Genomic DNA, 13980 nt, shown 5'->3' on the forward strand with positions numbered 1-13980 from the left:
AGAATACTGCTAAGCATTTTGTCCAGTGCGCTAACGATTCTGCCAGCTCGCCTATTATTATTATTATTGAGTGAGAGAGCAATGCGTGCTATCAAAGTGACACTGGGGTACAAATATATGAAGCCATCTGATAAGGGTACACCTGACACATGCATCGCAACCACATGTGTGTGACATGGTGATCTCATATCAAGATAAACTGTGCATGACCTTGCAGGTGGGGCCAATTAAAATTTTCTTCAGGTTGAGTAGCCCATCCCGCTCAAACGGTCCATGAATAAGGTTCGTTTAAAAATGATGAATGAAGTACTCATGTTTCCAAAGGTGAACTATTCAAACCCCAAAGAACTCCTCTCAACACATGGCTATGATGCTACCCCCACTGCTGCTGCTTGTGAACAGAAATGCACACATTGTCAACTACCAAGGGACATGCTCAACTGGTTAAGGTTAGGCAACTGACAAGCAAATCTGTGGTATTGAGCAGAATATTTGCTGTAGCCCATCTTTTATACCAAGACAAAACATGTACATGATAACACTTCCAATCAGTTAAGATCAGAAACCACGAGAGCTACTGTCTGGTACTGCATCAGGGCATTTATTTATTATTATTGTTATTATTACTAGAGGGACCTGTGGATATTCCACAGAATGAAAAAGATTAAGAGAAGCTATTTAAGAAAGAAAGGATGATTTTTATTTTGTTAAGTTATTTCACTTCCAATTACAATAAGATATTATATGATTTTAAAATTTCCCTCTGCTAAGTACTTTATATTTCTCTCTTTCTTTCTCTCTACCTCTTCAACAAACTTTTTTTAATCATGCAATTTCTCTTTTTATGTCTTTAACATTTCTTTATTTCTCTTCACCTTTTCCTCCCCACCCTACAGCATGTTATTAACACTTCTCTCTTCCATTTTTCTCTCACTGTCTTTTTCTCTTGCTCATTACCTTTCCCTTCAACTAACCACATGATGCATTTGACCTTAGTGCATTATTATACTCCTCTCTTCATTCTTCTCTACTCACATTTCTCTGCCCTCTCTCTTTTACTCCACATCTCACTACACCTCCACCTCTACCTCTCTAACTAACTAAAGTATAACAGGCAAACGAACAAGCAGATTATTATATATATTATCAAAAGGTGAGTCAGAGTGACAGTTGTGGTCTGAGTGAACAGATCTGCTCTGAGCATGTACTTATAAATTGGTGAAGGATAACTAGGACATGGCCCTTGCTTTAGCGGTCAAGGTAACTGGTTTTGTGGAGTTTCCGTGAGTTACCCTTGTAGATCTTTCTCTACCTTTGAGGAATTAATTCTTGTTTGAATATTTTTGTTTTGTTTTGTTTTACTTTTTACACTTACATAATCCTACATGCATCATCCTGTATTGTCCCCAGTGTTTTAGTCAGCCCTTAGTGGCTAATAAAGTAAATATTATCATCATCATCATCATCATTGTTATTGTTGTTGTCTTCTTGAGAAGATCTGTCAAGTCAAGTATAATTGTAGTCATGGCTGATGCCAGCATTGCATAACTGGTAGCCATGGCAGTGGCACATAAAAAGCTCCCTTTGAACGTTGGGCAGTTTTGAGGGATGGGGATTAGTTGATTACATTGACACCATTTTATTGACCCTGGAGATTTGAAAAGCAAAGTTCACCTCGGTGGCACATAAAAAGCTCCTTTCAAACATTGGGCAATATGCTGTGCTTGAGATGTCTTGAGGTTTGAAAAGCAAAGTTTGCCATGGTGGCACATGAAAAGCTCCCTTCGAATGTTAGGCAATATGCTGTGCTTGAGACGACCCATCAAGCCAAGTGAAATCGTCATAGTCATAGCTGATGCCAATGTCGTGTAACTGGCACCCATGCTGGTGGCACATAAAAAGCACCCTTCAAACTTTGGGCCTCATGGAGGAGTGACATGTGACCGAGACCTTTGGCAAGCCAAGTGAGATCGTAGTCCTGCCCAATGCACCTGTGCTGGTGGTATGTAAAAAGTACCCACTACATTCTTGGAGTGGTTGGTGTTAGGAAGGGCAGATTGGAACCTGGCTTTCCAATTTTCAGTTAAACTGTCCCACCCATGCCGGCAAGGAAAATGGATGTTAAATGATGATAATGATGATGATGATGTTGTTGTTGTTGTTAATTATATATTGACAGTTTTATTTCTCATTGATTCAGCCACCTTTGAAGAAGAAACTCATGAAAAAGATGGCCAGGATGGAAGAGGAACGGAAAAAGATGAAAATGATGGTACCCGAGGACACTATTGAAACAGTAGAGATCAGTGATTCAGAAAATTCTGATGTAGAAATAATTGAAGAGAAGATATCCCCAAGTGTGAACATCAGTAAGGAACCTGGTAGATTTGGCAAGAAAAATCTCACTGATATTAATCCCTTCAACTATGAGGATGTTAACCTCAAGATGTTTAGTGGTGAGTAATAATGATGATATTCCCCTCTATTGTAGGCACAAACCCTAATGTTTTGTGGGAGGGAGGTAATCGATTACATCAACCCCCCCCCCACTCAGTGCTCAACTGGTACTTTATCGATCCCCAAAAAATGAAAGGCAAATGCAACCTTGGTGGGAGAATAATAATAATATTCCTTTCCACTATAGACACAGGCTAGTAGATTTCATCCCCCCCCCACAATGCTTGATTGCTACTTTTTTCACCAATCACAGAAGAATGAAAGGCAAAGTTGACCATGGCAGAGTTTGAAAAATGGATGAAATACTGCTAAGCATTTTGCCTGGTATACTAAAATAATTATAATAATAATAATGATAGTTTATAATTTAAGCAGAATGCCAGCATTTTTGTGGGAAGTGGGGGGTGATTATGTTGACCCCAGTATTGACTGGTACTATATTTTATAGATTCTCAAAGGGATGAAAGACAAAATTGCCCTTAGAATGTAAAGCATTTTTTCTGATGCTCTAATGATTCCGCCAATCTACTGCCTTCAATAATAATAATAATAATAATAATAAAAATAATAATAATAATAATAATAGTAATAGTAATAGTAATAATAATAATAATAATAATAATAATAAGAACAACAACAACAACAATTTAAAAAAAAGTACAAGTTCCAGGCAGTGGCTCTCATGGTTTCTGATTAGAAGTGTTATCATGTACATTGTTTTGTCTTGGTATAAAAGATGGGCTACAGCAAATATTCTGCTCAATACCACAGATTTGCTTGTCAGTTGTTTGACCTTAACCAGTTGAGCATGTCCCATTGTGACTGACGATATACGCATCTCTGATCACGAGCAGAAGTAGTGGGGTGAGCATCATAGCCGTGTGTTGAGAGGAATTCTTGGAGGTTTGGATAATTCACCTTTGGAAACATGGGTGATTCGTTCAACATCCTGAAATAACCTTTATTCAGGGACCTTTTGAGCAGGATGGGCTACTCAACCAGAAGAAAATTCTAACTGGGCTCCACCTGCAAGGTCATGTGCTGTTTAACTTGATATGAGATCACCATGTCGCGCATGTATGGTTGTGATGCATGTCCCTGGTGTACCCTTATCAGATGGGTATACTGGGCTTTGTATATTTTACCCCAGTGTCACTTTGATAGCTTGCACTGCTCTCTCACTCAATAATAATAATAATAGTAATAATAATAAATCCTTTCTACTAAAGGTACAAGACCTGAAATTAGGGGAAAGGGGCTAGTTGATTACATCAACCCCAGTGTTCAACTGGTGCTAATTTTTTCAGCCCCAAAAGGATGAAAGGCAAAGTCAACCTTTGCAGAATTTGAACTTAAAAGGTAAAGATGGACAGAATGCTGTTAAGTGCATTCTCTGGCATGCTAATAATTCTGCCAGCTTACTGCCATAATAATAATAATAATAATAATAATAACAATTTTCTAATTGGGCACAAGGCCAGCAATTTTGAGGGATGGGGATTAGTTGATTGCATTGACACCATTTTATTGACCCTGGAGGTTTGAAAAGCAAAGTTCACCTCAGTAGGATTTGAACATAAAGCATAAGGAGTTGGAAGAAACACTGCAATGCATTTTGTCTGATGTTTCAATGATTCTGCCTCTTTGTTACCAGTAGTAGTAGTAGTTATGATTTCAAATTTTGGTACATGGCCAGCAAGTTTGAAGGAGGGGCTTGCTCAACTGGTACTTATTTCATTGACCCCGAGAGGTTGAAAGGCAAAGTCGACTTTGGTGGAATTTGAACTTGGAACGTAAAGACAGACCAAATGCTGCTAAGCATTTTTCTTGGTGCACTAATGATTTTGCCAGCTCACTGCTCTAATAATGATAATAATAATAATAATAGTAATGGCTTTTGATTTAGGCATAAGGTCAGCAGTTTTGAGGTGTTGGGTGGCAGGCGGAATAGTAGTTGAAATTCCTTTGACTCCAGTAGTTCATTGCATCACACTCATTATTATCAGACAGTGTAGAAATCTGTTTAAAATTCTTCATGATCTTACAAGCAGTATTGGCAGCCATCTAAAGTCTAAACTATTTTCTCCCTTGTTTCCAATAGCAACTGGTACTTTTGGAGGAAGATTATCAGAGAAACTGCTCAAACAGAGCAAAAAGGTAAAGTACTATGATTGGTAATTTCTCCGTTTGCTTTTTTATTTTGTACTAATACTGAGGCAGCTCCTGTGTAGCAACACTGACCAGTGAGAGAGCTTCTACGTAGCATTATTGACCAGTAAGGGAACTTCTTTGTAGAAACACTACATATATCATCTTCATCATCATCATCATCATTTAACGTCCGCTTTTCATGCTAGCATGGGTTGGACAATTTGATTGAGGACTGGCAAACAAGATGACTGCACCAGGCTCCAATATGATTTGGCAGAGTTTCTACAGCTGGATGCCCTTCCTAACGCCAACCACTCCGTGAGTGTAGTGGGTGCTTTTACGTGCCACCAGCACGAGAGCCAGTCAGGCAGTACTGGCAACGACCACAATCAAATGGTGTTTTTTACGTGCCACCTGCACAGGAGCCACTCCAGCGGCACTGGCAATGACCTCACTCGAATGTTTTTTCACGTGTCACTGGCATTTTTACATGTCACTGGCACAGAAGCCAGTTAGCTGCTCTGGCAATGATCACACTCAGATGGTGCTCTTAGCACTCCATTGGCACGGGTGCCAGTCATTGAATTTGATTCAATTTCGATTACCTCAACAGGTCTTCGGAAGCAGAGTTTAGTGTCCAATGAAGGAAAGGTACGCATAAGTGGGCTGCTTACACCCCTGGCATAGGCCACGGGTTATGGTCTCACTTGGTTTACTAGGTCTTCTCATGTACTGCATATTTCCAAAAGTCTCGGTCACTAGTCATTGCCTTGGTGAAGCCTAATGTTCTAAGGTCATGCTTCACCACCTCATCCCAGGTCTTCCTGGGTCTACCTCTTCTACAGGTTCCCTCAACCGCTAGGGTGTGGCACTTTTTCACACAGCTATCTTTATCCATTCTTGCCACATGACCATACCAACGCAGTCGTCTCTCTTGCACACTACATCTGATGCTTCTTAGGTCCAACTTTTCTCTCAAAGTACTTACATTCTGCTGAGTATGCACATATATGTATGTATGTCTGAATTTTTTTGTGCATATGTGTGTGTCTTTCTGTGCTACCACAGAAAGGTATATGCAAACTGATGATGTTATATTTTTATTTGTGAAATGTGCATATGTGTAATGTATATATGTTTGTGTGTAAAACAATATCATTAAAAAAATAGAATTAAAAAAAATTTGATAAATCAATTTCTGCTTCTGTTTTGGATGTGGTAAAATATTTATAGATTTATGTATTTTTCTTTCAGAATCTGAGAAACAAATTTAAGAAATCTAAAGGAAAAATGGTTTGAAAATGCAATCGATACTTTCAAAGAAATTTTTACCGATTGTCTGTACACTTTGTTTTAATAAATGATTAAGAAAGTTTTAAATGTCTCTTGGTCTGACTTTATTCAACTTAATCCACATTCTAGAAAAAGAAAATATGAGCCCTGTACAATGAAATGTTTAATCTAAATTTGAGGAACAGTTGTTGGGGCCCTGAATATTTTTTTATTGAGACAATCTTCCATTAATGAGGAGTTGTGATTTTGGTGTAGTAGTAGTAGTTGTTGTTATTGTTGCTACTGCTACTGTCATTGCTGCTGCTGCTGCTGTGTTGTTGTTGTTTTAGGTGGCAATCTGGTAGAATTGTTTGCACGCCTCTGCAAAATGCTTAGTAGCATTTGGTCTGTCTATACATTTCTGAGTTTGAGGTTAGCTTTATCTTTCGTTATTTCAAAGTCAATAAAATAAGTATCGGTGAAATACTGTGGTTGATGATGTTGACTTACCCTTTCTCCTAAAGTTGCTGGCCTTGTGCCAAAATTTGAAACCATTATTATTATTATTATTATTATTATTATTATTATATTATTATTATTAATTGAGTGAGAGAGCAGTGCATGCCATCAAAATGACACTGGGGTAAAATATACAAAGCCCAGTATACCCATCATGACTACCCGTCTGATAAGGGTACACTAGGCACATACATCACAACCATATGTGTGCGACATGGTGATCTCATATCAAAATAAACAGCACATGACCTTGCAGGTGAGGCCCAGTTAGAATTTTTTTCTGGTTGAGTAACCCATCTTGCTCAAAAGGTCCCTGAATAAGAGTTGTTTAAGGATGTTGAACGAAACACCCATGTTTCCAGAGGTGAATTTTTCAAACCCCAAAGAATCCTTCTCAACACATGGCTATGATGCTCCCCCTATTATTATTATTAAGGTGGTGAGCTGGTAGAATTGTTAGAATTGTAGCATTTCATCCATCTTTATGTATTTGGTTCAACTTTTGTTGAGGTTGACTTTGCCTTTCATTCTTTCGGGGTCGATAAGTACTGCAATTGATATGATCAACTTCTCTCTCCCTTCAAAAACTGCTGGCCCTGTGCCAAAATTTGAAATCGTTATTATTATTATTATCATTTTATTCAGGTGATGAGGTCATCTTTGCTTTTCACCCTTTCAGGGTGGATGAAATAATTACATATTGAGCACTGGGGTTGATGTCATTGACTATCCCCTCCCCACTACATTTCAGACTTTGTGCATATGGCAGAAAGGATTTTTGCTATTATTAAGGTGGTGGAAGGCAGAATTGTTCACATACCAATAAAAAATGCTGGGAACCATTTTGTCTGTTTTGAATTTAAATTCGGCAATGGTTGATTTTGCCTTTTGTTCTTTTGGGGTCAATAAAATAAGTACCATACTTCACTGGGGTTGATGAAATCAACTACCCACTCTGACAAAATTTCAGGCCTCATGTCTACAGTAGAAGGGATTATTATAAAGGTGGTCAGCTCAGTAGAATTATTACCATGCAGGCCAAAATGCTTGGTGGCATTTTGTCTATCTGAGGTTGTCATTGCCTTTCATCCTTTCAGGGTTGATAGAATAAGTACCATTTGAGCTCTGGGGTTGATATAATTAACTAGCCCCCACCCCGAAAATTTCAGGCTTGGTGCCTATAGTAGAAAGGATGATTATTATTTAAGGTGGCAGCCTGGCAGAATTGTTACTGTACCTGACAAAATGCTTCGTGGCATTTCTTTCAGCTTTACATTCTGGATTTAAATTCCGTTGAGGTCGACTTTGCTTTTTCTCCTTACTGGATCGATGAAATAAGTACCCGTTGGATACTGGGTCAATCTAATCAACTGCCCTCTCTCCCCATATCTAAGGCCTTGTGTCTATAGTTGAAAAGATTATTATTAATATTACCAAGGCAATGAGCTGTTAGCGTGTTGGACAAAATGCTTAGTGGCATTTCACCCACCTTTACATTTCGCCCACCTGAGGTCAATGAAATAAGTACCTGACAAGCACTTGGGTCAACGTAATTAACTATCTCCCTCTCCCAAAATTGCTAGCCTTGTGCCTATAGTAGAAAGGATTGTTATTATACAATGCTTTAAGGTGGCAAGCTGGCAGAACCATTAGCATGCCAGGCAAAATGCTTTGCAGTATTTTGCCCATCGCTATGTTCCGCCAAGTTGATTTTGCTTTTCATCTTTTCAGGGTTGATAAATTTAGTACCAGTCAAGTACTGGGGTTGATGTGATCGACTCACACTTCCCCACAAATTACAGGCCTTGTACCTATTGTAGAAAGCTTTAATATTTTTGTTCCTAAATTTCTATTGATATTACCCTGCCTTTGCTTTAATTTTGAAAGTATTGAAGAATTTAGTAAAATAACTTTGTCATTATTAATCTGATATTTGGAATGTTAACGAACATGAAATTTTGCTGTAAGGTTTTAATTTAGATTCCTTTAAAACAGGCAAATTTGTATCAGAGGACCAAGGGTGGTTTGGTACTGAGAGAGTTAAGGGTGGTAGATCAGCTGAATTGTTACAGTTTCAGGCAAAATGTCTCACAGTTTCCAACTCTTTAAGGTCAAAGTTCAAATACTGCTACGGTCAACTTTGCCTTTCATCTTTTCAAGGGTGATAAAATAACAAACCAGTTGAATATTGGGACTAATGGTATCAACTAATTCTTTCCTCACTTCAGTAGTTGTTGGCCTTGTATCCAAATTAGAACCAATTAGTCAATGTGAGGTGGTGGGAGCTTTGAGAAGTTCTGTTTTAAGAATAAAAATGTTCTTAGACTTTAACCTTTTAGCAATAAACTGGCCGTATCTGACCTAATTATTCTACCTCCTTTATGTTCAAACGAGCCAGATCCAGCCTGTTACACCTACCCTACAATATCATTCCTAGTAAAGAGTCACATCATGGAAATCTGGCAGCTATAAGATAATGCAGGATTAATTGAAAAAGAATGTGAATAAATAAGCATTATATTTGACAGAATGATCTGAATGCTAAAGGGAAAAAAAAGACCAATTTACACCTATTACTTATGCTGATTAGACAGAGACCTGATAAAAGTCCTAACAAGTAATCACAAGAAAGCTCAACATGCTCAGGAAGACATTACACTTGCAATAATATGAAAGGACCATGAAACAATGCAATGGATATGAAAAGAGAGAAAAATAAATGACTTGGTCAAATTCGTAAACTTGTTGAAAATGGTGTAGGGCTGGGAACATTTTTTAACTCTCATCTTTTAATTGGTTCAGTCTTTAGACTGTGGCCATGCTGGGGCATGGCCATGAGAAATTTTTAGTTGAATGAATCGGCTCTAATATTTTTTTTTCTCTAAAGCCTGATACTTATTCTATTGGTCTCTTTTGCTGAACTGCAAAGTTATGGGAATGTAAACACACCAACACCGGTTGTCAAGCAATGGTGGGGGACAAACCCAGATGCAAAGACACACACACACACACATACAGAGCAGTCTTTCAGTTTCCGTCTGCCAAGTCCACTTACAAGGCTTTGGTTGGCCCCAATGCAATAAATTGTAGAAGACACTTGCCCACAGTGCCATGCAGTGAGATTGAATCTGAAACCATGTGATTGGAAATCAAACTTCTTACCACACAGCCACAGTTGTGCCTACGTGACTAGTTATACAAGTTTTGTCAAATCATGTCTACAGGCATACAAATATCCATTCCAAGCTGGGAATGGAGTAATTTCATTTGATTTGCATTAGATGTACCCTTGGGAAAGACATGGGCATCATTCAGAACCATATCTCCTTTCCAAGTAAACTTTGGCAAATCATGCTTATATGAGAAGAGTTAATAATTTGGCATTGGAAGAAGGCTATAAAGTGACTCCTCTCTCCTGGTATTTATTTTATTAATCTCAGAATGATGGAATGAAAAGTTGATCATTGAAGAATTTGATCCAAGAACATGACTTGATTGATTAACTGCTCTCTCTGTCTCTTTGTCTCTCTAACTGTCTCTCTCTCTTTCTCTCTAACTCTCCCTCCTTTCCTCTCTTTTCCTACTGGGGTAGCCAAGTATCTCCTATCTTTATCCCTCTATTATACTCTAACCTTTCACCTGTTACAAAGTCACTTCCCAGTGTTCCACTCCCTCTCTCAGCTGAGGGGATATTTGTCTTGCAATTTACTTGGTGACCCTGCTGGTGCTGGTGCCACATAAAAAAAACACCTAGTACACTCTGTAAAGCAGTTGGCATTAGGAAGGGCATCTGGCCACAGAAACCAAGTCAAAGCAGACAATGGAGACTGGTGTTGCTCTCTAGTTTGCCAGCTCCTGTCATATCGTCTGACCCATATCAGCATGGAAGACAGATGTTAAAAGACAATGATGATGCTTCAATGATTGTGCCAATTCATTGATCTTATAATGAATGATTCTGATTTGAAACATAGACAAATAACCACACATTTGAGGGTGAAACACAGAGTAGCATATTTTAGTGAAAAGTCACATAACTACACATCTTTAGGAAGGAGCACATAGCAACACATTTTAAGAGAAGGGTATTGAACAACACGTTTTGGAGAAGGGCTTATAGTTGTACATTCTAGGTGAGGATCATCATCACCATCATCATTTAGCATCTGTTTATACTGGCATGGGTTGGATGGTTTGACTGGGCTTGCATGCTGGAAGGCTGCGCCATGATCCAGTCTAATTTGGCATGGATGCCTTTCCTAACACCAACCACTCTGAGAGTGTAATGGGTGCTTTTATGTGCCACTGGCACAGGTGCCATTTGCATGACACCGGTATCTGTCACAACTGCTATTTTGCATGGCTTGGGTCTTTTTCACAAGCATGACGTAAAGTCAAAGGTCTTTGTCATTGCCTCCGTGAGGCCCAACGCTCGAAAGGAGCTCAGCCACTTTGTCTCCATGAGGCCCAATGCTCGAAAGGAACTCAGCTATCTCACCTCCATGAGGCCCGTTTGAAAGGAACTCAGCCACCTCACCTCAGCGAAGCCCGCTCAAAAAGAACTCAGCCACCTAGTCTCCATGAGGCACAATGCTCGAAAGGAACTCGCCTCTGACAGGCCCAATGCTCAAAAGATATAGTTGATTAAATCAGCCCTGACTGGAATTCTACTTTATGTGCCTAGAAAGTATGAAAGACAAAGCTGACTTGTGGCAGGAGTTGAACTCAGTAATTCTTCCGCATCAGAGACAGAGCAACTGTAATATATACTAATACTAAATACTGTAACCTACAATCATAATATAACCACCAATACTAACTACAATAGCCATAAATACTAACTACAGTAGCCATGAATATTAATAATAATTACTATAACCAACAATACTAACCGACTGATACAGCAACCAACAGTAACTATTACAAACACCAAAACAAATTACTATAAACATCAAAGTCGACTATTCCAACCATTAATACTAACCATTAATGCTAACTACTTCAACTACCAATATTAACTACATTAACCACTCATTCTAATACAACCATGAATATAAATTACTAAAACTACTATTAATACTAACTTCTATAACCACAAACACTATCTACTTTAATCACCAATGTTACTGTAGTCACTAATGGTAACAACCATAACCACTAATACTAACTCACTATTGATAATAACAGCTATAACGACCAATATTAACTATTATAACCACCAATACTTACTACTACAGCTACTAATACTAAACTTCTTTAGTCACCAATACTAACTAAAATAACCACTAATACTGATACTAACTATTATAGCTACCAATACTAACTACTACAGCTACTAACGGTAGCTACTATAGTCATCACATACTAACTGCTATAACCGTCAATACTAATGCAACCACCACTTGTAACAACTGCAACTACTTATATTAACTACAATAACCACTAATACTAACAACGATAACCATTGATACTAACCACTATAGCCAATAATACTAACTATAATAATACCAACCAATACTAACTATAATAATACCAACCAATACTAACTACCATAACCAGCAATACTAGCTACTATAGCCTCTAATACTAACCATTATAGTTACTGCAACTAACAACTAATGATAACTATTATAACCAATACTAATTAATTACTATAACCACCTATACTAATCACTATAATATCTAATGACTAATCACCGTAATTACCAATACCAATTGCTGTAACTACCAATGCTAACTATAATAGCCAGCAGTACTAACTAGTATAACCACCAATGATAACTACTATAACCACCGATATTAACTACTGCAGTAACCATTACTGACTACTATAGCTGGCAATATTAACTACAATAGCCACCGATCCTAACTTCTCTTGTCACCAAGACTGATATAGTCAGGAATACTAACTACTATAACCATCTCTAATACTGTCTACTATAACCACTAATACTAACTACTATAACTAATAATTCTAACTACTGTAGCCATTACCAGCGATACTAACTACTGTTCTCACTAATACTAACTACTATATCAACCAATTGTAACTACTATTACCATCAGTACAAATTACTATAGCACCACTACTAATGGCTTTAACCACCAGTACTACAACAGGCATCAAAACTAATAACTATAACCACCAGTACTAACTACTATAACTAATAATACTGACTACTGTATAGTATACAATACATATTACTATAGTATCTACTATAACTACAAATACTAACTAGTCTATCTACCAATACTAACTGTTATCTGTCTATGTCTTTTCCACTCCAGTAATAACCTCTCCTCCTTGGAGCTGGCTTGGCTTGTTTCACCTCCATCCTGGTATTTTGGTTTCATTCATCTTGCCTCTTCCCATTACATAGTTTTACACTCTGTCATACTGCATCTGAGTCTGAGGAGGATTATGTTATAAATATCCATGTTCCTGGAATACTCAGCCACTTATACTCTTATATGAAAATAGTTTAGTTGATCAAACAGCCAGAAAGCTCATTGTGAAATATGGAGAATGCACCGTCATTCTTCATTTTTGTAGGCCTATGTCTATACACAGATACATGCATATGCACACTCATACATATGTGCACACACACTCACAAACAAGGACAAAGGGATTAAGCCAATTACATCGAAGGCAAAGTCAACCCCGGCGGAATTTGAACTCAGAATGTAATGGCAGGCGAAATACCGCTAAGCATTTCGCCCAACGTGCTAATGTTTCTGCCAGCTTGCCGCCTTTACTTCTTTTTTTTCCCACTTTCTCAAAGGAAGTTCACCAGTCATAGAAAATCTGTTTCAATAAACTCCACCCAGCCTATGCAAGCATGAAAAAGTGTATGTTCAAATGAAGATGATGATGATTGTGGTGTGCATCTCCAGCGAGGCCACAGTCAAATGACTGAAACAAGTAAAAGAGTAAAAGAGTATATATTGGACAAAATAATGTAAACACCTAACATCATAGCATCATAATTTTGAAATATCTATAAAACTGTCAAAAGCTTGTTTATTTTTATGTTTTTTGATTTATTATTAGTGTTGCTCAATGTGTCATGCTAAAATTGCTGTTTCTTTTCAGATATCATCAGAAAAAAGTAATTAAAATTCATTAAATTTACAGATCTATCGGACTTTCAAAGAGGTCAAATTGTTGGTGCTCATATGGCAGGTGCTAGGATAATGAAGACAGCCAAAATGTTTTAGCTGAAGAATGGACAAACATTCCTTTGGAAACAATTCAAACTTTGTATAAGTCCATACCTCATAGAATTCAAGCTGTAATTACTGCCAAAGGCAGTCCTACCCCATATTAAAATAAATTTGCTTGAAGTTTTAAGGTGTTTCAATTATTTTGTCCAACCCCTGTATATATATTCTTTTACTTGTTTCAATCATTTGACTGTGGCCGTGCTGGAGCACCACCATATACACCCAAAACTATGCTAATAGCTTAGGAGTGAAATTTAAGATTTCTCATTTTTTTGTGAATCGATTTTGGTAAAACTTTTCCCACCTGGTTTGCACACTATGGCAACACCAATGTTATGTTTGCATTATTCTGTG

The 13980-nt window shown here is 37.8% G+C and overlaps 1 protein-coding gene across 2 annotated transcripts in view; it reads left to right on the forward strand.

Moving 5' to 3' along the window:
• Positions 1–5988, forward strand: part of LOC115218093 (exosome component 10) — a 79169-nt gene extending 73181 nt beyond the window's left edge. For both annotated transcript variants that reach the window (XM_029787879.2, XM_036508044.1), the window contains exons 20-22: positions 2201–2456; positions 4559–4614; positions 5863–5988. In XM_029787879.2, coding sequence (XP_029643739.1) covers positions 2201–2456; positions 4559–4614; positions 5863–5907 — 357 coding nt within the window. In that variant the 3' untranslated portion in view covers positions 5908–5988. The remainder of the gene's footprint in view (positions 1–2200; positions 2457–4558; positions 4615–5862) is intronic.
• Positions 5989–13980: the final 7992 nt, after the last annotated feature.

Source organism: Octopus sinensis, linkage group LG12 (genome assembly GCF_006345805.1).
Source record: "Octopus sinensis linkage group LG12, ASM634580v1, whole genome shotgun sequence".
In the NCBI taxonomy this organism is placed as follows: Eukaryota; Metazoa; Mollusca; class Cephalopoda; order Octopoda; family Octopodidae; genus Octopus; species Octopus sinensis.